Raw genomic sequence first — 22,750 nt, 5'->3', positions numbered from 1 at the left:
AAACAGAAATGCTGCTACCACAAATCAATACAGTTCCCAAAACAAGAAAGAAAATGTGATCACCACATTTGCATTTTAACAGAAACAACAAGATGCAGCATCAACTTCTTTTAAGTAAGGTAACACAATATCATTGCTGTAACTGTCTGTGGACCAACCGACTTCCTGATGAGATGCAGAAGTTCACAATTTTGCCTAAAGCCACATGTTTATTTCTGATCTTTGAAGCCAAAAACACTCATCACAAGGACGAAGTTAAGGTTGCGAAAAAACTTGCTATTTCCCACACCATCAAATAGGCGGTGTCATTCATTAGCCAGCTGCAAGTTAGAGGGTTTCACATGTCATCGCATGCAATGTCACTAGAATTATGTAATGTATGAAATGTGCTTGCAGACATACCTGTTTTTTCAAGTCTTGGTAACCGCGTACATAGGACTGAATGATAATGGCGTTCTTCAGTCGTCTTCTTTCATCCTGAGCAAATTAAAGCAAAATTTACAAATGCTTGATTGTGCTACTTGCTGCCAATGGTAGCACAACCAGTTATTAAGTTTAGGGGGCAATTGCTTTTTGACATACTATATGGACAGATTTGGATAACTTTCTTCCCTTAATAAATGAAATAACTACTTTAAAAAAAACTGCATTCTGTATTTTCTTGGGCCTTTGTTTAATATTAATCTGAAGCATGTAAGTGTGATATACAGAAAAAGAAATCAAGGAGAAAAAAGCTTTGCAGCACTACACTAGTTCCAACGTCATGCTGACTGTCACAAAGAAATGTGACGTTTATATTTATGAACGCAAACAAATATACTCCTTTTTCATTAATATTTCATGTTTCTTTGCAAGACCAAGCTGGGTGAAACAATGAAAGAACTGACTTTTCAAAATTGCAAATAGTATGAGCTGCAAAATTTTAAAGGGCACCAACAAAAGACTTCAGAAGAGACATTACTTCTCTTTTCCGTCTCTCTTCTTGAGTGCGGTGCAACAGTGATGCCTTCTCCTCCTGAAAAGCAACAAAGATTATTATAAAAATGCAACACAACAACACGTTTTAACCACATCTGTTAAGCATAGAGCTATGTGTGGTTTGTTAATGGCAGCAGATGTATTCCCAGTTTTGAGATGCCACTTACCTTTTTACTCGCTCCTCCAAGGGACACCTTGGGTCTTGTCTTGAAATCTCCCTCAAAGCTGAACATCGTTAGATTTTTTCCATGGACTGACTGACTCGAAGGCTTACTCTAATTTCTGAAAGAGAAAATGAAACAGACCAGTCGTGATGACTTGACTGCCAACTTATAAACAATTAACTTCGGCTAACAGTTTCTCCGACCACGACACTATAAAGCTACGTTTGCAGGCCATATTTTTAGTAGCAAAATTAAACGATTATGAACAGTCAAAGCGGACAACAGTTGAACAACATCACAGGAGGTCAAGTTCAGCCAGACCTTCAGTTTGAATGCAACAATAGTTAGCTAACCGGTTAACTTAGCCGGTTAGCTAATGACTCAGCAGCTGCTAGGGGCTTTAACAAGCCTGCTTCCTCTAAACGACCCCAACAATGAGACACCATATTAAAGCTCATTTATTCGTGACATTTCGTAGCAAGGACAACGTATGTGCAAGCAGCATGATTTTGCTGACGTTAGCAATGCAGCTAACTAGCTGGGCAGCTAAACGCTGAGGCAGGCTAACTTTCCGGGGGGGTGTCTTCCTACCCTACCCGCATGTCCTTTTGACATCATTTCTTTTGAAGGACACACATCTGAGAAAAATAAGCAGCAATGTATGAATCGTTTACCTTCGACTTTTGAGCTAAGAAGTGAGACAGACACTACAACACTGAGAAGGATGTTTACGTTTCTCCAAACGTCAAGTCTTCTTTTCCTGCTCTCTCTAGAAATCAACACAACACCGGAGAGCAGCCTGCATCCGCTTCCTGCAAAGCGAGGCAGCTGATTGGACAGAATGTCTGTCAATACCGTCTCTAAGACCCGCCCTTCTACTAGAGCCATTGAGAAGGTTCTCGGGCTACAGCATGAGTGTGTGTTTGGGTTGAATTTGTCATTTTGCGAGGACCTTCGTGTATTTTTTAGGGAAAAAACACGAAAAAAAACACCATTAACTTTTAACCTGATGAGTCTGGGATAGATGTTTAGATTATGGTTAGTGTCCTCTAAAGTAAGGGAAACATGAACCAAGGTCATTAAAGTTAACTAAAGCTAACCATTTTAGGTAATTAAAATAAACAATAAAACTTAGACTAAGGTAAGGGCCAAAACAAATACAGATTATTAGAAAAAAAATATGATTGGACAACACTGAATTTTTTTAAAGCATTGGGCAGAGTGAAAGGCAGTGTGGCAGGTGGAGATGAGTGTCAGAGGTGATTTGTGACAGAATGATAGCACCAAGAGTTAAAGGGAACATGAGACCTCCTGGGGTTTAATGTTTGGAGATAGTTGCACTGATGAAAACACAAGACACTGAGCTGCAGCTGTTTAGAACTGAAAATACTAGATTTACCTTGGGAGTGACAAGGATGGACAGGATTAGAAATTAATATGTTGAAGGGACAGCTCAGGTTGAGCAGTTTGGACACAAAGAGAGGAGAGGCCAAGATGGTTTGGACATGTGCAGAGAAGAGACGGGATATGTGGACAAGAGATACTGGATAAAAGATGCTGAATTTTGAGTTGCCAGGTAGGAGGAAAAGAGGAAGGCATGCAGAGGGTCAGTGTGACGAAAGATACTAGGGATGGGGTGAGATGTTGGGGTGACCTCTAATGGCAACCAAAACAACTGAAAGCAGACAACTATATGGTAAATGATATCACGTGCAATAGAATAATAGCTGAAAAAAGTTAATTTTAAAAAGTGAAGAAAAAAATTTAAGGAGTGAATTAACTGACTTCAGACTAGCTTCATGAAGCAGGTCACTGAAGCCTGAGGAACCCTGAGGGCAAAAAGATCAAAGAGGAAATATCCTGAGTGTTAGTCTTTGTGAGTTTGGTCATATCTGTTAACAAAACCAGCCTGATGAGGCATTGATGCACATGTTTATTTATATCTGGGATGTCTGTGAGTCAACTGATTTCATCAGGTGTTGTGTTTATATTGTAATACCTGCTCTGAACTACATAAATCATCCACTTATCTCATTCAAGAGGTGTTGGAGTCTATCCCAGCTGTCGCTGGGTGAAAGGTGTGGTATACCCTGACACAGTACTAACAGTGAGGCTGTCATGGTCCTTGGATTTTTTTTTGACAGTGTTTTAAAGCTGTGGACTTGCTTTCCATGTGTTATTCTTGAGCTTTTGTTTTAATAGTTCTGCATGATTTTCATGGTTTTAGTTTGTTTATATTTTTTTATTTCAGTTATCCTGCCTCCTTTCTCCTTATTATAAATTATTTGTCTTCATATTTGTTTATTTCCTGTTTTATTTTGGTCATTCTTTGTCTGTTGTGTATTTTTATAAGCTTACTTCTCTTGCGTCGTTATCCTGATTTAGTTTAGGTGTGTTTTGTTCCTGTTAGACCTCAGGATGTCTGCATATATTAAAAGACTGTTTGTATTAGTTGCCTGTAAGTGGTCCTGTGTCGATCGCCAGTTTGGCTCAATGGGCTTCAGAAACACCAAAATAAATGTTTGTTTTTTGGGTTTTTTGTTAGATATTTATACATTTGTTGACTTTATCCTGTTTTGTTTTGTTTTTTTCTCCGGGACTTGTACATACATGAAGAGGGGAGGGGAAAAAAGACTTTTGGAAACACATGGAAAATGTGATAAAAAATAAAGATACTTACATTTCAGTTTTTCTGTGAACTCTCTGGACTTTTCAGGAATTTTATCATTAAAGAGGAAATTAATAGTTCAATGTTAATAAATATATACTTTTTATCCTTAAGTTATCCTTACCATTGATATAGAGAAAGCAAAATTAAAACCAGAGGAGAGTTCTGCTTTGAATTTTATTTTTGGTCCATATATAGGCTTCTGATGACCTCAGCCCTGCTGCTATTCTAGTAATAGTGTTACTGCATGATTGGTCATTGAAACTGTACTGTGCTTATTTTTATCTGAGCTCAAACGAACTCCCGGAAAAGTAGATTTTCTACAGGAAAAGTACATTTAAATAACAATGTTGACAACAATTTCCAGTAATTTGGCATGCACCTTTTTTAATCTTATGTTTATTTTTGAAGAAATACCTTTTGTTCTCAAAAATACTGAAATTAGTTTTACACAAACATGATTTTTGTGAATGCGGTTCAGAGGTCGTGTTGCTTCTACACTCTGTACCTCTGTGATCTCACACCTGTTTTTTCCCAATATCAGTGCTTTTAATAATCGGAAAGGCTAACATTACTGAAAATGTCAGACTAACATTCATAATAAGAATAATAAGATTAAATTCTTTTAGTAGAGTCAACAGATAAAAAAAAATCTGCGCACATGGCACACAGATCAGATTTGTTTTTTGTTTATTTTTTGGTCAAACTGTTGAAATGCACAAATTTTTTGATATTAAAAACCAAGTGTTGCACATTTGATATGAGGAAAAAAAATATTTTAAGCATTTAAATTAAAAATTGTAGTGAAACCTCATTTTTCCATTTAGAATGGAAATTCTGCTTTGAGGACCTTTCATATATTTAGACAAACTTTTTGATTCAGCTGATTTCTTTGAAACTCTGGCAAATTTCGTGTGGAAGGTGAAAGATAACTTTAATACACAAAAGGTCACTGTCGATGATTGTTAATGATAATAATACCATATGATTCAATTCCCCTAACAGAGCCAACAGAACGTGTAAAAGGGACACGCAAGTCTCTGAATGTCATCATTGTTTTAATAAACAAAGAGCAAAAACCTCCCCACTCTGAACATTTCATAAAACGGCACAGTAGCTTTGTGGTGGTTTTGAAAAGTGCACATGCAGTCTGAGATTGAGGTATTTATGAGAGCCGTTAAAGACAAACTATATAGGTCGCATGAATTGACTTAAAAAGATGATGTTGTATTAAAATTGTGCAGGGAGACGCCAAATCCGAAATTAAATAAATTAGATTTAAGTTAAAGAAATAACGTGTAAAATGCTCGAATAATGAATATTTTATTGTTATTATTATTTTTTAATATTTATTATTATCGTTTATGATGTTTGTGTTAAAATAACAATCACGAATTAAAGGTCATAAGAAGCTTCCTGTCGTCATTAGACTGGATAATGAGTGTGAACACTGACAATAATTGTCGGATATGGATATAATTGTACTAAAATATATCTATATGACCGCTAATGCATAGTAGTGTATAATAGAAGTACTACCCTTTTGGCACATGTCAACAAATTGCCTGCGCATTCAGGCTCACCGTGTAACACTTTTGTCTGAGATGAAAACCTCGATATCGAATTTAGTAAAGGGGTTGGATCCTTGGTGTTATTTTAAGTCGCTCACTCGTAATTGCACTGATATATCTGACACCGACATCAAAGATTTCCCTTAAATAGAAAACAAATGTCGTGGAAATTGTACAAAATCAGTATAAAATTCCCGGTTTTGCCAGTTTGAGCGAATTCTGCATTTATTGCGTTAAAAGAGACAGGGCGGGTTCCTTTAAACCGCCTTTTCATAATGAACACATTTACCAAAGGTAATTAATATATAAACTATCTCGATTTGTCACTTTGATTTGTATTTTAGTTAATTGTGAAAGTAATTACGGAGCAAATTAACAGCTTTCAGGAAAGAAAAGGGTTTTAGGGTCAGTTTCCATTGGGCTCCTTATTAATTTTCTCTCTCCTGGATGTGATGAAAAGGAGCTATAAATCTGCGTGATCGGCGAAGGCCAATACTAAATGGCTCCATATTTCACCGCTGCTTTAATAGAAATATTCATGTGGGCTCCTTAATGAAATTAAACCCGTGGTGAGGGACAAGGCGCAGAATAAGAGTCCGGCTGTTGTAAAAAATCAGACAGAAGGCTGATAAAGTGCGTTTAATCGTTGAGGAATATGCAAAAGAAAACTTGTGTTTCGGCAACTCGCATCTGCTAAATATTCCGAGGTGGAGATGTTAATTAAACCCATGGCAATATCATAATAATTTTAAACCACCCTCTTTAATGCCTGCTCAGATTGAACGAGAGTTGCTGTGGGCATCTGGACCGGATATTTGGATTGATTTTTTTAATGCGCTGTTTTCAGAAACATTTTGGTAAAATATTCACAAGTCAATACATTCGAGACTCTAGTACAACATCTTCACATCGTCAACATCTGCGCATTTTCTCGCAGAAATGCTCGAAGCGCATTTGATCGTCTCCTCTCTGTCATACCTCCTCTCTCCTCCACGTTTCCACGCAGGCCCGCGTCCCACACACCCACATCAATCTCCCCCTTATCATTCTGTAATTGCTCGTGATCATCAAGGTCCACAATTAAATGGCGATCCTTTACTTCAAAACTACCCGGTGACTTGTTGATTTCCCCCGAGCAAATAAACGTCCCCGGAGTGCGGTTAGCTGATGAATTGACAAAAACTAATCAGCTTTATTGGTAGACCAGTTAAGGGCAACGGGGTGTCAATAATTCTCATTTTGACCTCCTCTTCCATTAACTTTAAGTGGCTTATTAGACCCACGTCACCCGGAGCCACGGGCCGATTACATCTCTCTCCTCATCACATTTTAAGGCTTTCAAATGCAAAATTTGTCGATGCCTCCTTGTTGATTTTTAAAAAAACATCAAACCATCCGTATTATTCGTCACAGTTCAGGGATTCTATTTTTTAAGGTTACAATTAATAATAAGTTATAAAAATCAACAACGTAAACGCTACAAGCAGAGACGCATGGACCTAATTAATTCAGATGCATAGCGCCATTGTAACGTGTCGCTGTGCGTCAGTCACCTTCAGGTTTTGGAGCGACAGAAGGAGGGCTTTTACTTAAATTTCCCTGTTGGCCTATGTGGCTCACTTTTGCCTATGCAGTTTTTTCCCCCTGAATTTAATGGGTCACTGTTGTCAAGACAGCCACAAATCACTTCACGTGTAAGGTCTGAAAATTGAGTTGGCGTCATAATCCAACTCGACCTATGCGCTTCGTAATATCCCCCCTTATTATCACGGCTATCGTAAGTATGCTTTGTTTTGTTCTGCTTCGGCTAAACCATGTCCCGTCCTCAAATGAACCATGAAGCATGCAGGCCCAAAGACAGAGCTCACCTCTGGAAACGGAATTGTTCTATTTTTATCTGCTCTTGCAGTAGTAATGCGTGTATTCGCTCAATTCTAAGAAAACAGGGATTTTAATACGTGGTTTCTAATGAAATAATATATTTAAATATAAATATATATTTGCTGTCTTTCAAAGTTAAACCAATACTACCAGCTCACTTCTAATCGAAGAAGGTCCTGTATTTTATAAATAGTCACACTGGAAACATGCCAGCCTAAACCTGCTGCTGAAGAATTGCGCATATAAGCAAAATTAGCATCCAGCTGACCAAAAACAGAAAAATATTTCTGTCTGCATCGTTTTTTCCCTCAGTAATGGCAATATTTTATGGAAACAGTAACTCTGCCAGCGCCGTGCTTACAGCAGGGAGGCTTTGTTGGGTGCGCAGTGACGCTTCGGACAGCCCCCTGCCAGAGGGCTGCACCAATCGCCTCCTTCTGACAGGAATTAAGTGTGACACGGAGTTCCTCTCACACACTCCGGATCCCATCATAACTTTAGAGAGGTGGGGAAACGGCTGTGGCTTCTCCTTCAGTCTGAGCAGCAGTGGCGAGAAGGACGCGCACCGGGTCACCGATGGAGAAATCCAAAAACTTTCGCATTGACGCGCTTTTAGCAGTCGATACACCCAAGGCGCAGACCTCGCCGCTGGCGCTTGTCACTTCCCTGTCTTCCTCCTCCTCCATCCCATCGTCTGGAAGTGTGGCAGCCGCGGAGCTGACCACCAGTGCCGATTCTTTACGCGCCGACACGCCGTCTCCGCCGAGGATTCCCACCTGCGGGTTGATTCCCAAACCGGGTTTCCTCAACAGCCCGCACAGCATGGTTGGATTACATCCGCAGAGCACGGCAGGGATTCCAGCACAGGCTCTCTACGGTCATCCCATGTACACCTACTCGGCTGCTGCGCTTACAGGCCAACACCCTGCCCTGTCCTACTCCTATCCACACGGCTCTCATCACCACCACACCAGCGATCCCATTAAACTGACAGCCAGCACCTTCCAGCTGGACCACTGGCTCCGGGTCTCCACGGCCGGGATGATGCTCCCCAAAATGTCTGACTTTAATTGTGAGTAGCAGTTTCATGACACAATATTTTGGCAATTTCAAATCCCTCACTTTGAGTAAAACCCCAAAATATTATTCAGCCCTTGGTTGTGGTGTAGTCTGCTTTATATCTTGTTTAACAGAATATCTTGAAGAGTAAAAATAATGCTGGCCTAGATGCCCATAAACTGTGATTTAACTTGGAAAAAAAGTTCGATTTGGGAATTTCTGGTGCACAATTTCTATCAGATATTATCGTCTGAAGGGAACTGTGCGTGACACACTGATGCTTTTTCATAGAGGAACTAAAATGGACAGATAATGGACAGTGGGAAAGTGGCAGAGGAGTGTGAAACCCACAGTCGACATGCTATTTGCTCACCAGATACTGCCTTTTTGTTTCTGCTCGTTTTAACAGATTTGCTCAAAACTGGGTGGCAAATAGCTTGTCTGTGGATGTATTGATGGCGAGACAAGCTTGCTGTTTGAGAGAACAAGGACGCATAATAAATAGCCTATACTGCCGACTCCTCTTTTTCTTTTCAAAGTATCCTCTACAACACAAGCAGTTTTAATGTGATGATTGTGAATATTTGAATATGATGGCTTTCTTTACATAAAATGCATGACAGAAATTGCTGAATGTGTGAAAGCTGACTTCTTCTTTTTTTTAATATATATATTCATGCAGCTCAGGCGCAGTCCAACTTACTTGGAAAGTGCCGAAGACCAAGAACTGCATTCACGAGTCAGCAGCTGCTGGAACTGGAGCATCAGTTCAAATTGAATAAGTACCTGTCAAGACCAAAGCGCTTTGAAGTGGCCACCTCCCTCATGCTGACAGAAACTCAGGTAAAACATGACTGCACGACAGCACACACACACACACACACACACACACACACACACACACACACACACACACACACACACACACACACACACACACACACACACACACATATATATATAAACTAGAATTTTGCAGAATGATTGAAAGAGTTTGTGTTTAGTATTTGATATGAAAAAATATTTTCTAGCATGTATATGAATGATAACTTTAAGTTATGATAACTTAATTTTTCAACTGGTGTTTCTAAACTCTCAGAATGGAAATTCGGCTTTAAAAAAATCTTTTAACTTAAATTTTTTTTATATATATATATCGATTAAAGCTGATTTTACTATATTCTACAGATATTTTGAAACACTGCATTACATTTCAGGCGGAAGGATGACTGCAATACCCAAAAGGTCAATGTCAGGCGCACGGGTGACTTTTACGCGCCGATAGCACCTTCATTCCTGTGCTATTTTTAGTATTTTTGGAGAATTTTATGAGTTCATGCATAGGCTAATATTGCACATTGAGTGTGGTAGAAAATTAAAGGATAGGGAGAAGTTGACGATTTGTTGCCCAAGTTTCCTTCACACCAGTTTAAATCATTTATTCTGCCCTTTTCCAGGTTAAAATCTGGTTCCAGAACAGACGCATGAAGTGGAAGAGAAGCAAGAAGGCAAAAGAGCAGGCCGCCCAGGAGGCCGAGAAGCAGAAAGGTTCCAAGGGCGGCCAAGAGAAATCAGACGGACTCGAACAGTCGGATTATCACAGCAAGACGGACTCAAAAAATGGCAGAATAAGAGATTTCAGGGACAGTGACGACGACGAAGGCGAAAATTTCCTGTACAACTCGTCAGACTGCTCTTCGGACGACGAGAGGAATCACAACAGTGACATAAGTCCGCAGCCTTGAAGCTTGGAGCAAAAGGGCGAAGGCAGCGTTTTCCATTTCTAGTGACTCTGGGGGGGCTTTCGCTGTAAAATGCAGTTAGATGCATGTAATCCAACCTCTAATCACCTACTTGGAATTGTGGAGATTTTTGTTTTTGTTATGAAAATAATAAAACGTAGGTTAAGATTAGACCCTCGTGTCATAAACAAGCAATAAAGCAGAAGATTTGCGGTTTATATCGTGCAGCACCCGGCTATAGGTAAAACTGTGACGTAGCCTATTGCATGGTTATATGCAAACGCTGTAAACTGGCTCAGGATTTTGCAATATCCACCTGCTGTGATGGTTAGTTTATCAGCAATAATCTTTCAATTATATCCTATCCTATATCCCTTACACTTAATAGTGGCTCTTTTATTTTTGTTCTTTGTGATGTTTTACTTCCTCGGTGCCATATCACACTGGAAAAATGTTATGTTTATTTTTCTATCTGTATTTATAAAACGTACATATAATACATCTTACTTATAATACATCTGCATGCTAAATTATTGTTTAGCGTCTTGGCAAACAATGTGAAATAAAGTGTTTTGGGGTTTTTTTCCTATATAAAACTATTTTCTTTCTTGCAAACGCACTCCCTCTGATTTATGATTTTGCTCGCAGTGTGTTTCCGGACAGAGGCTTGTGTTTTCCTCCTTGCTCTGACAGGTCGGGTCATGGGAATTACTGTTAATAGCGCTGTCAGATCTGTGCAAACGTGCAGTGTGAGCAAACAGCAAGGAGGCAGTCAGACGGAGGAAACATTTCACACCACACTAGCAATGGGCTCGTATTAATAAAGCGTTTTAAAGGCGTGTTAAGCGACAAACTTGGCTGCTCAGGCACTATTTTCAGTACTGAAATCATTCAAACTCATAAACTCAGCTTAACAAAATATAAATAATTGACTATTGACCTCACAGGATGCGCGTTTGTGGAAAATGGGCAGTATTGGTGCAAATATTTTGAGCAATAATAATTTAATAATAAGAATATATTCTAATCCGTGTAACATCTAAATTCCATGAGCTAACAGCTATAAATTGTAATCATAGATCATATATATATATATGTGTGTGTGTGTGTGTGCAGGCCAAATAATCTAGTGCCTAGTTTTTGGTGAAAATGAGTGGACACCCTCAAATCTCACCGACTGCTAATGTGTTGATATCTAGCCTGACCCTCTTTCAGACAAACCACGTATTTTATTATATTATGTATATCTCAATTAATCCGACTTGGCTTCTGAGGCAGTTTAATAATCCTCGTGTGCGCGCTTTTACGCATGGCTCTATTTCCAGAAAGCAGGGCTAGCGGTGATTTGACGCGTTATCATTTCCTCCGCAGTCATCAGCGTTAATCTATAGCAGGGTCTCACTGATTATGTGCCATTTGTATAGGGATTACTGAAGGATCTGTTAGTTATCTTCTGCTGTTTGCTTTAGCAGACTAAATCAAAGTTCAGCTGAGGGTCAGACCCACACACCAGGTGAGGCTGAAGGAAACTCTCCGGCTCATGGTTGCAGACAATAGCCAGTGTATGGAGTGCACAGTGAGCCTATTGATCCCATTATCTCCACCTCAGCAGCCAAATTCTCAAGCTTTTCCACCAAAATTCTCAACTGACTGAATTGATGAAGTAATTGCGCTCTCTAAAATTACCTGAGACAGCTCGCAACATTTCCCCCGGGTGACCTTAGTGTCCTATTCCTGACCTCAGGGTACTGCTCCGAAGTCTTGGATTGATTCAGGCCACACCAGCGGAGCTAATTAATAGGAGCAAGTATCAAATCTAGCAGATTGATGCTGCTATGCTTACAATGCGGAGAGGCACTGGTGTCAGCTAGCGAACAGTATAGGACAGATTCATGGCTCCAGGTCATTTCATTAAGGCGTGTAAACACCTCTCGGTTCTCTCTGCTCCTACAGCAAATATCCACAAAAGGATAGACATACACAAATATGCAGCAATCAGCCACGTTTAAGGCTGAAAAAGACCAGATTAAAAGTTGCTTTATCATGTGGAAGGTGTAAATAGACTCAGCAAAGCCCAGAAGAATAGACCCAGGTGACCAAACTGTGCAATATTAACTCTTGATGCACACTGCCTCCCCGAGGGCAGTCTCTGAAGAAAACGTAGACAGACTTACGCCAACACAAAACAGTTCTTTTTCCACATAAAGGAGTTGAAAGTTAATTTACTGAGGTTTTCTTTGACATGAAGGTACAGGACATTTTCTTTCATAACAAATATACAAGAGCATGAACATTATGTAATTATTTATTACAGTGGATTACCCTTTAAACGCTGGTGTGTGCCTGAGGGAATCAATAACTTTCAAATGTAAAAATCTTTCTTTATTGTACACAGACACACCAAGGCAAACTGCTAGATTTAACCACATCTTCTTCATTTCCTTGTTTCCTTTATAAGTAACACAGTAGGTTTGCGTTTTTGTATTAAAAGGTCTTCTGTTGTTCCAGTTCTTTTTGTTTTTTCATCACAGTCCATATTTTGAGTTTTTGCTGTGTGCGTTTCTGTGTTTTACAGTTTTAGCTTTGTCTCTTTTGCCTCCATGGCTTTGGTGGCGAGTTGGGCACGCTCTGACAGCAATGCTGCTTTCTCTGGTGCTCCCTGGGACAGGATGCTTTTCAGGAGGAAGTGGTCAATGAAAAGCTTCAAGCCCTCCCTCAGCATTCCTAGCTTGGGAATTCCTGAAATCCTGGCAGAAGGGAAACAAAAAGAGTCACAGTTGACTTTCAAGGTGTGAGCTAATAGCAGTTTATAGAAGGTGGATGGTACAGCCATGTGGTATAGCTCTAACACATCTATGCCCCAGTGCAGCCTCACAGGGCTTTAGTCATGGCTGCAGTTCTTAATTTTGTTTTTCTTAACAGAGGTGCACCAGCAGTTCCTGGCAACAAACTCTGTGTGATGTCCGACTGCACCGATGTGAAAACCATAGCTCTGGTGACTTTACAGGAAGAAAGAGTTCCATGCACTCTACAGAGACAACCTTTCTAAATCAAATGGAGAAAACCCTAAACTATCCCCTGCTATGTGTGACATCACTCTCCTGATGTTGTGCAGCTCACCTTCCAAATATGCTGGCCAGCTCCTCGGGCTCAGTTTCTTTCAGCAGTTTGGTCAGCACCTGACGCAAGAAGCGCACTGTGGGCTTATCTAGTTCCCCAAACTCTATTACCTAAAGGCACAAACAGCAGAGGTTAATGCAAAGAATAGGTTTAAAGATTTAATCTGTAAAATCAACTAAATACATGTAATATATACATAATATTAATTACTTTGAGAATGGAGAGTGAGAGGCATTTCCTCTGAAGGAAGCAGGTGACCAGCTGGACCAGATTGTTAAAGGTGCTGCTGGAAAGGTTGGGCAGCTCCCTGAACTTGTCCCAGAGGCTGAACTGGAAAGTCATCTATGAGAAAGGAGAGAGGGTTTGAAGGAACAATTAAATCCAGAAACACACATATCATATAGTATTGTGTAAAAGAACAGGAATAGTCCTTCAGGCTTCTTGAAGAACATTCAAAGCCCTTCTTTGGATATTAGCTGGCTTTTATTTTATTTTTCTGTCAAGATGAACCCACGCTGCTGCTGTGGAGGCCAATCTATGACCGATAGAAAAAACACACAGTGGGACGTTATCTAGGTATGCGTTTTCTGCATTGACAGTGTGTTTGGGATCATTTTTATGCTGAGAAATGAAGCTGGTAGCAATCAGATGCTTTCCAGATAGTACTGTATAGTGGAGCAAAATCTAACATGACCCCTAACACCACTGAAAACCAGCTCCAAACCATTTTTTTTCTTAAGAAGACGCCTTTTAGACACTGTTCATCTGCAGTATATAGTTTTTTTCTTAATGCCATTTCTTCTTTTGTCATTCACGTGTCCAGTTTACTTAAATTTTTAGGACACACTGCACATGATGCCTAAGTTTTTGGCCAATAGCGTTTTGTGATTCACCCCATCGGTGCGAAAAGAAAACTATTATAATCCTGTAAAACTGTTACCTTTGGCATTTCTGTAAATTCTACTAATGACAAAGAAATGGGAACAAATGATGCGTTTCTGCTTTTTTTATGCTTGAATGATTCATAAGCAAGTTTTAAGTGGGTTAAAAACACTTACAAGAACTTGACTGAAAATGAGTGAAAAAGCAGCCAATGACAAAAGATTCCCCAGAAAGCTCGGAGAACTATTGCTCAAGATCACTTTAAAATAAAAGACAAGTCTGGCTCATTGATGCAACACTATATCCGCAATACTGTCATCAGTGATTACCAAATTAAGCACCTTAAATAACCGACTCCTCTAAAGAGATAACCCTCTCATCGAGACCCAGTTTACATGTGAAAAGCAAACATTCCCACCAGCTCCGTTCTGGAGCTCTTTGATGAGGACAATGGTCACCAGTTTCCGATATGAGCTGCTGGCCTACATGACAGCAAAGTAGGAAGTGTGGTCTCAACGCCATTGTTTGTAATCACAGTTTGAGTCAAATCAGAAGCCAGAGGTGTCAGAGGCTCCCACACTGCAGAGGTGAACTGCAGGCCACACACAGATCACACACAGTTTGAGAGACCGGGTGGTCATATGCCCGTGCCAGGTAATTAAATCCCATAATAAACCCTTTTAAACTGATTATGCAAACTTACGAGACTTTTAAACTAAAATATAAGAAGGATTTACAGTATAATCTACCATAACCATTGATTGAACAAGCAGCACATGTCTTACATGGTTTTGCTAATAAGGCTACCTGGAAGCGACGGTCATGTGAGCAAAATTTCTCTCCCAGTATGACGTAAAAGGCGTTGAAGTTTTTCTCTTGGAGACAGCAGTCCATCAGAACATGAACAATCTCTCTCTCCTGCTTGTCCTTCAGACCCATCCTTTAAACATAGCAAATTAAAAATAAATAAAAATTTCAAATGGGCTAAACTACTCCAAAAACTGAAGAAAGAAACAGAGATGTGAGACGAAACAAACCTCAACAGCTTCTCAAATGCATCCAGGTAATCTTCACTGGTCATAAGCACACAGAAGATGTTCCTTCTGACATCGGTGTTCATCCTCTGTTTCCTGGCCAGCTCTAACACTTTGGCACTAAACTAAAAAAAAAATAAAACAATGACAACAGTTATAGAACGATAAATGCTGCCATTACTGATGAAGCCATGCTTTCCTCGTACCTTATTTATTTGTTAATCATTGTCCCAACATAGCTGCAGGTTAAGACTTTGATGCAAAGCGGAAAATATATAAAAGGATTCAAATGGAGGGCTGTGATCATAGTACAGTTCCTGAAAATATTCTATAAAAAAGATAAACCGGCTAAATGTCGGACTCATGGGAATGTTGATGAACAGCATAGACGCAGAGTGGAAAGAAACTTGCTGCCTCCTTGGGGCCAACAGAGATACTGCTGCAGAAAAGCATTAATAAGAACTAAGTCCAGCCAACTTAGTGCAACTTACTTATTTTGAGTGCACGGTGCTTAGAATAACTTGATTTTTCTGAGTGAGCAATACTAAACGAATTAGTTCAACTGACATATGTCAATATAGATCAGCTGACATACATGACACATGCCAACTAACATATATGTCAGCTGACATATGGCCAATGTGTAACTTGAAATAATTCATTTAGTATTGTAACTGATATATATTGACATATATCTCAGTTGAACTAATTCATTTAGTATTGCTCACTCAGAAAAATCAAGTTATTCTAAGCACTGTGCGATCACAGAGAACAAGTTCCCCTAACTTGGCTATCTCAAGTCAACTAAGGCAACGAGTTTGGGTACTAATTTTTTGATTACTAGCAACTTATTCACGTTTACAGTGTCCAAATATGCTTAAGTGAAAGGAGGAAAAAATGTTATCTTAATTTGATCTGCCTAGAAGTGCACTAACGTTTTTTTAAGCACATGGCGAGGAAAATGGAAAAAAAAAAAATGGTGGCAACCATCAGGTGGTCAGAATTACAGTGTCAAAATGTACACATTACATATTAGCTGCAGAAGGAAAATTTTAAATCCAGGAACTGTTGGAACTGAAAAAAAAAATCTATTAGTTTTCTTCTTGGAAGCGAGTAATTTAAAGGGTTTATTGTGGTAGCGTCATCATTGCTAGAATCTCCTCAGCTGTGCTCATGAGGAGGCCGTTCACTCCGAACATCGGGGTGTCCAAGAAAAACCTTGGGTTTGCACAGGGAGGCTTTACTGCTTCTTTATTAACTGTTCTCATGATCGAAGGAGCCAGAATGAAGTGGTGGAGCGGTTAAAATTCATGATAAACGCTGTCTCCTTTGCTTCTGCAAGGACAAAATTGACAGTTACCAAGTAATTATTCTAGGTAAATATTGTCTTATTCTGTTCATTGTCTTAACTGAACGCACACCCCAGATCTTACAAATAATATCCAAACTACTGGATGTGAAGCTACCTGTAAAACTGGTTATATCCTTGGATGTGTGTTTACTTTAGGTGAAGCGATCCATTGCTTCATCAGTGAAGAACACGCCAAGGCCACACACGGAAGATGGAAAATGTCACCTTTGAAAGGATCTGCGGCCCTCTTAGACGTCAGATCTGCTACAAAATGATGATCCTTATAGGAATACGTTTAATTTCTAATTTAATAATGCTTCTGTCCAACTTGTTGTCTTTCATTTTTTTGTCATGAAAAACAAAAATAAATAAATAAATCAATATCCACCCCTCATATTGATCAGTTTTTGCTAACCAATACAATAATTCTTCTAAGGCATTAAGACAAACAGTCATTCTTTGAAAATCAATCAGTGCCTCCCACATGTTTTTCTACCATTTTTGAACACAGCAGACAGCCACGTTGAATTTTCATGGATATACACACATCTGAAGCAGATGTCTCACACTAATCCAGATGTGCTCCAGGCTGCCTAATTTAAACATGAGTGCTGCTATAATAATTTAATGTCTTCTGCAGCTCCGGTACTCTACCTGTCCTTGAGCAGGGGTTTGTTTTGTGGTTGTGTCCTCTTGCTTGCTGATCATGGGAGCGCCGCTCCACGATGAGCCGACAATCCACCAGCGGCCCACCTGCTCTGCTGCCAGGAGACTATCAAGAGAGACCCTCAGCTTCATGTCACTGCCCCCTGCGCTTCTGTGGATCTGAGCATCGCAAGGTGTTAGCCATGAGAAGACTCAGCTGGTTAACACCAGGTATATTAGTTGGTAATATTGTGACAGGATTCCTGAAGGTGTGAACTATTAAAGCAGAAGTTTAAGTCTATAAAAGTGGCACTCTGGGGCCACCTGGTGGTACAAGTGGAGGCTAAAAGAATGATTATTATGTTTAATAGGATTAAGTTCAGGCTTAGACTTATTTTTAATAATGCAGGTAATAAAATCAAATAAAATATGGCTTTCACCCACCAGACTCCGCTGCAGCTTCCTCAGTCTCTCCACAGGCTCGGGATCATAGCCAGGGATCTTCCTCATGTCATTGTTTTTCAATGCCATCATTGTTTCCAGCATGAAACGCACCTGAGGACGGGTTTTCACAAGTCAGAAATGCTTCTAAACTTGGTTGAGAAATCATGACACAGCATTGTGATCAGTTAGGAAATAAAACGTAATCTTGGTTTAAAAAAAACAAAATCTGATCTCATCTCCCTACCCTGGTTTGATCCTGAAACTTCGACCCCATATCGCTGGCCTTGCGTTGGGCTTCAGAGATGAGCTCCTTCAGAGCTAGAGGATCGTCCTTCCTCAGGGCGAAGCCGACATTCCTCAGCACAAACAGGACCAGCTCGATGTCCTTTTCTGTAAATGTTCCCACCAGCAGTTTTAGGATGTCGAAGATGAGGACGGAATGTACCACCTGGAAGTTATACAGGTGAGCAACGATGGCGATCAGGTTGTCGCACTCTTTGCCTCCACTCGGGTTCTTGTAGTGCTCGTCAAACTTTCGCACAACTGTCTCCAGAAAATGGGCTCCTACCTGCAAAAGGAGAGGATATATAAGATATGTGATCAACATGAGAGCAATATACAGCACTATGAAAAAGTATCTGCTTTTTTTCTGCTTTCCTGAATTCTTATTTCTTTACACATGCATTTTTCATGTGAAAGAAAATTTAATATGACAAAACACCTCGATCAGATTGAAGTCCAGACTCTGACTAGGCCACTCCAAAACCATCACTAGGTTTTTGCTGGTCTGTTTTGGATTATTGTCCTGCTGCAGAACCCAAGTGTGCTTGAGTATAAAGGCATGAACTGATTATGGCCAGTGTGTTTAATCTCAGCAGATTAATGATTTAATAAGAGGCTGCAAATACTTTTTCACCACATTTAGTTTAGATAGCATTATTTCCCTTAACAAATAAAATCATCATTTAAAAACTGCATTTTGTATTTTACTCGGGTTATCTTTGTTCAATATTAACATTTGTTTGATGATCTGAAACATTTAAGTGTGGAAAAATATGCCAAATAATAAAAAAGTGCCAAAAATTTAATATATGACAAGGTTTATAAACAAACCCAAATGTTTAAGCCAATAGCACATGGCTTAAAATATCAGCCTAATGTTTATAAAACTATATATAGTGCTACAGCGACTTCGACCAGGAGAAGATGTCGTCAGGTGGTGTTCAACTATTATCGGGTGTTTCTGAAAAACAACAGCCTCAGGTCGTTGGATCAGCAGTGATGGCCAGTCAGTGCCCATCTCCTCCTGGTCCCCAGTTACCCTCCTCCCGCTTATTCTAGAGCCAACAAGAAGCTCTCTCGGCGGCCTCCTCTAACCTATGGATGGCTGCCTTTTTATCTCTTCCTGTTATTCCAAAAGCCGTGAGTGTGTTCCACTCAGACTGTGCAGGGAACCCCATGCATCCTACTTGGACTGGGAATAGCCAGGCCTACCACCCTCTGTTCCCTCTGTAGCTTGTTGGTGATGGAAGGGCGTAATAAACTGAGCGGAGCAAGGCTCCAATCTCCTAAGTTCAGCCCAAGTAATCTCACTTCATCCAGGTTCCTTGTGAACCCAGTGCTTTTGCCCAGGACACTCTACCTTCCTCCTCGAACTCCCGGATCTCAGCTTGAACCATGTCTCTCCTCTGTCTTGGATCAGATTTTACCCATTACTGGAAGTGAGTGGATCCGAATCCCTGACGCCCCAAGCAGGGGTTGCCAGTAACTTCTCTCAATTTCAGCATACTTTCTGCTTGTGCCACTGATGTGCCTGCTTTTGCATCCAGCTATTGTAGTGACTCCTGTGTCAGTCACCTTGTTATCAGTCAAGTCTCTAAGGAGCATTACAACCCTGCACATTGCCACACTGAATTCCTCCACTATGGATGATAAACAAGAGTCTTTGTAGCATGCCATGCTGGAATAGCCAGACCTTAAATTTGCCTGGTAGGCCTGAGTTTAATATTTATGTTTTATGTCATTTAGAGAATGACGTAGACCAATCAAACTGACAGATAACAATCAGTGTTACAGATCCCCTTCCAATTTATTTAAAGGGTATTACTTTTCAACTGAGATGTGCAAAAGAAGCTAGCCAGTTAGAAAAACAGCCTCCTGTAAATAATCTAAGAGCTGATGTGAATCAGGTCAGTGGTTTTTATTTCTCACACACACCAGCAACCGTGTTAACGCTTCTATCTATGTACCAGATCTGAGCATCTCCACAAGTTTACAGGAAGTAAAACCAGCCTACAAGCCATATTTTAAATACCTCTGTGTCTATTTGAAAATTTCTGGCAGACCATAAACCTCAAATTGAGGGCTCAAAGGAGGGGGTCTTACCTCCAAGCCCACAGCATGATGGAGGATGCTGACAAGCAGGATGTGCTCCATCAGTAATCTGTCTGGCATCAGGGTCGGGGTGACGCAGGCTGCTAGCAGCAACTCTGTCAGGGTGTCGTTCATGTCCTTCCTGCTGGAGCTCATATACAGCTCCTCTAGCTGACCGCAGATGGATGACATGTTGGGCTCGCTCAACCTGAGGATGACAAAACAACAATGAACTGTGCAGAATTTAAATAACTTACATTAGTTTTTCCTATGTGTGGGAATTTAAACTACCTACTTCTTTCAGTACCTGCATCTAACTAACCAGGTAACAAGCAAGAGGCTTCCACTGAATAATTCCTGAAGTGATTAATTAATATTTTATAAAATGTTTGTTTGCTTCTAATAGTTGGTTGCAGAAAAGTCTCTGTATAAAACCTGGATTAAAATCCATCAAAATGACCCATTTATAAATTTAAAACCATGAGTAAGTATTACTAAACTAAGACAAACCACCTATGGCTCATATTCTACACTGGAGTCTGTAGGTGATAGTTAGAAAACACTTAAAAGCAAATAAAGTGCTGTATGAATGTGTGTAAACGACTGAACGTGGGTTGTAGTAAAGGGTTAGAGCTATACGAGTACCTGTCCTACCTATGCCTAAGATGAGCTTTGTAGGCTTCTATCAATATTCTCAGTTAGCTGTAGCCAAGTTTTACATTTTGTTTTTAAAAGGGGGAGGGGTGTTTTCAGCCTTTATTGGACATAACAGTCAAGAATACACAGGAAAGTAGGGAGAGCAGGGGGGAATGACCCTCAGGAAATGGACCAGGTCCAAATTGAACGAAGTCCCTGCAGCCTTTCGATATACGGGTCACCTGCTCAACCAGTGGAGCTATAACGTCGCACATCAGTTATTATTTAACTATTTTAGCTGTTATATGTTGTTGGTCCAAGAAGTCAGCGACAGAAAATTCGTTCTTATTTATGATCTAGGTCTCATTATTTTGGACAGTGATTGCAGTTTTATCATATCAATAGGTTCGGGCCCCCAGATTTGCTCAGTGTTTGCAACCCAGTCAGACCTCTCATGTCATCAGCTGCAGATCTTTTAAGCCTTCCCAGAGTTAGAAGGTGTGGTGAAGCTGCTTATAGGTACTGTGGTCCTGTTCTTTGGAACAAGCTGCTAGCTTTCATAGATTTGGTTCTTATATAGCACTTTTCTACTCTACCTGAGCACTTTATATATGCCTCATTCACCACTTTAAATTATTTCTATCTAACATTGACCCTCTGATGAATTCATCTGAGAGCAACTAGAGGTTTACATCTTGACCAACAATGCAGACTGAAGCAGCCAGTGATTGAATCACCAACCATCTGATTAGTAGGTGACCTGTTCTACCAGACATTTACAGCCATGTATTTAAAAAAAAAAGACCCAAAATCAATTGATTCATATAATGAAATGTGCTATATAAATAAAATTCCCATTGGGGGATCGACTTCATTGTGTTACCTGTTCATCAGACCTTTCACGTTCCTCTTCAGTTTTTCTAGCTCAGCTTTGCGTTTATCATCTCCCATGTTACGCAAATGAGGTGGCACGTACTTGCCACTTGTGGAGGTGACCTTGACATTGTAAGAATTAGTTTATTATTAGATTAATAGATCAGTAAGCAAGATTATCTAATGAAGTGATAGAAACAACCAGATATTACATATATCTGCACTCACAGTCTCCGTTTTTGTATCGGGAGCGTCTGTTTCTTCCTCTGTTTCCCCTTCTTTTTCATCTTCTGAATCAGGCCCGCCACTATCATTAAGCCCCTCCTGGTCATCCTCCATTTCCTCATCTTCATCCGCTTCCTCTTCATTAGACATGTCATCATCTTCATCTTCACCGTCATCATCAATGTCATCATCGCTGCCTTCACTCGCCATCTCTCCTTCAGATTCCGGGTCCTCGCCTGACCCCTGAGAGTCATCTAGCTTTTTAAAGTTCTCTTTGGCTGTTTCCATGTCAACATCATCATCTTCATACAAGCCCACAGCTGATGATCCAGAGTCAAGCACCCCAAGGATGTAATCAAGTCCATCAGCCACAAAAGACTGAGGGAGACTTTTTTTGTTTTTCCTTTTATTTAATCCAAGACATCGCTCCAGCTTCTTTATTTCTCTGTCCTCTTGTTCATTTGCCTCCATAAGTGCCAATTTTCTTGTTTCCTGAAGCTTATTGACTCGCTTGCCTTTCTTGGAAGGAGGTGGTGTCTCAGACTTGTCTGACTTGTCTTTAGGCTTGCTTGGATGCGACTTCGACCCTTCCTTCTTTGTTTTCTCCATTTTCTTTTTCTGCGTGTGTGGTTGTTGATGCTTGTCAGCCCCTTTTTTCGGGTTTCCTTCATCACTTGGGGGCAGAGAGACGGTGTTTTTGCCCTCGTAGTGACTTTTCATTTTGGCTTTTTTCATTTTCCGCTTTTCCTTGCGTAGTTCCTTTCGACTCTTCTTTTTCACAAATCTCAACCTCTGGTCACTCTCCGCTTCTTCCGAGCCACCTTTGCTTTTAAGGAAAACATCCACTGCCTCCCTGTACTTCTGTAACACGGCATTGCCTTTCTTCTTATTCTTCGTCTTACCTTTATGCTTCCAGTTCCCTTTCATTTCTACGAATTCAACGGTAGCTAGCTTAGAGATAGCTTAGCCTGTAAACTGCTACAAGCACACAAAATAAAAGAAACTGAACTATTCTGATCATATAAATACCTTACAATGCACATGGGCCTCCATGAGGATGACCCAGAAACACGTGACCTTTCCCTTCCAGGGCAGCTGATGACG

At 40.2% G+C, this 22,750-nt stretch overlaps 3 protein-coding genes across 4 annotated transcripts in view; 1 reads left to right on the top strand and 2 right to left on the bottom strand.

Moving 5' to 3' along the window:
- ube3c (ubiquitin protein ligase E3C) overlaps positions 1 to 1,960 on the bottom strand; it is a 30,001-nt gene extending 28,041 nt beyond the window's left edge. The window contains exons 1-4 of one of the 2 annotated variants that reach the window (XM_026179788.1): positions 1,817 to 1,960; positions 1,146 to 1,260; positions 962 to 1,015; positions 403 to 477 (exon numbers count right to left, since the gene is read on the bottom strand). In XM_026179788.1, the coding sequence (XP_026035573.1) occupies positions 403 to 477; positions 962 to 1,015; positions 1,146 to 1,211 (195 nt within the window). In that variant the 5' untranslated portion in view covers positions 1,212 to 1,260; positions 1,817 to 1,960. Of the gene's footprint in view, positions 1 to 402; positions 478 to 961; positions 1,016 to 1,145; positions 1,261 to 1,463; positions 1,567 to 1,816 lie in introns of those variants that run through there. The other variant, XM_026179789.1, reaches the window with a different exon arrangement.
- A 5,804-nt stretch (positions 1,961 to 7,764) lies between these two features.
- On the top strand, positions 7,765 to 10,490 carry mnx1 (motor neuron and pancreas homeobox 1). Its single transcript, XM_026180185.1, has 3 exons — positions 7,765 to 8,334; positions 9,004 to 9,164; positions 9,779 to 10,490. The coding sequence occupies exons 1-3, from the start codon at positions 7,839 to 7,841 to the stop codon at positions 10,064 to 10,066; spliced, it is 945 nt and encodes a 314-aa protein (XP_026035970.1). The 5' UTR covers positions 7,765 to 7,838; the 3' UTR covers positions 10,067 to 10,490.
- Positions 10,491 to 12,268: 1,778 nt separating this feature from the next.
- Positions 12,269 to 22,727, bottom strand: nom1 (nucleolar protein with MIF4G domain 1). Its single transcript, XM_026179784.1, has 11 exons — positions 21,650 to 22,727; positions 21,432 to 21,544; positions 19,925 to 20,120; positions 17,784 to 18,107; positions 17,540 to 17,650; positions 17,105 to 17,275; positions 15,103 to 15,224; positions 14,873 to 15,005; positions 13,394 to 13,525; positions 13,184 to 13,293; positions 12,269 to 12,810 (listed from the first exon to the last, which is right to left on the bottom strand). The coding sequence occupies exons 1-11, from the start codon at positions 22,571 to 22,573 to the stop codon at positions 12,633 to 12,635; spliced, it is 2,514 nt and encodes an 837-aa protein (XP_026035569.1). The 5' UTR covers positions 22,574 to 22,727; the 3' UTR covers positions 12,269 to 12,632.
- Between the last annotated feature and the right edge of the window lie 23 nt (positions 22,728 to 22,750).

Source organism: Astatotilapia calliptera, chromosome 9, assembly GCF_900246225.1.
Source record: "Astatotilapia calliptera chromosome 9, fAstCal1.2, whole genome shotgun sequence".
Taxonomy (NCBI): domain Eukaryota; kingdom Metazoa; phylum Chordata; class Actinopteri; order Cichliformes; family Cichlidae; genus Astatotilapia; species Astatotilapia calliptera.
This window is presented reverse-complemented; position numbering and strand designations above follow the sequence as displayed.

What these genes read in the sequence shown, in the direction of transcription:
- mnx1 (XM_026180185.1), top strand. Translation starts at nt 7,839, where the DNA reads ATGGAGAAATCCAAAAACTTTCGCATTGACGCGCTTTTAGCAGTCGAT. An exon ending in CAAAATGTCTGACTTTAATT is followed by an intron (nt 8,335 to 9,003) that starts GTGAGTAGCAGT and finishes ATATTCATGCAG; the next exon opens with CTCAGGCGCAGTCCAACTTA. An exon ending in TCATGCTGACAGAAACTCAG is followed by an intron (nt 9,165 to 9,778) that starts GTAAAACATGAC and finishes GCCCTTTTCCAG; the next exon opens with GTTAAAATCTGGTTCCAGAA.
- nom1 (XM_026179784.1), bottom strand. Translation starts at nt 22,573, where the DNA reads ATGAAAGGGAACTGGAAGCATAAAGGTAAGACGAAGAATAAGAAGAAA. An exon ending in CCGATACAAAAACGGAGACT is followed by an intron (nt 21,545 to 21,649) that starts GTGAGTGCAGAT and finishes TACAATGTCAAG; the next exon opens with GTCACCTCCACAAGTGGCAA. An exon ending in GGAAGCTGCAGCGGAGTCTG is followed by an intron (nt 17,276 to 17,539) that starts GTGGGTGAAAGC and finishes TGCGATGCTCAG; the next exon opens with ATCCACAGAAGCGCAGGGGG.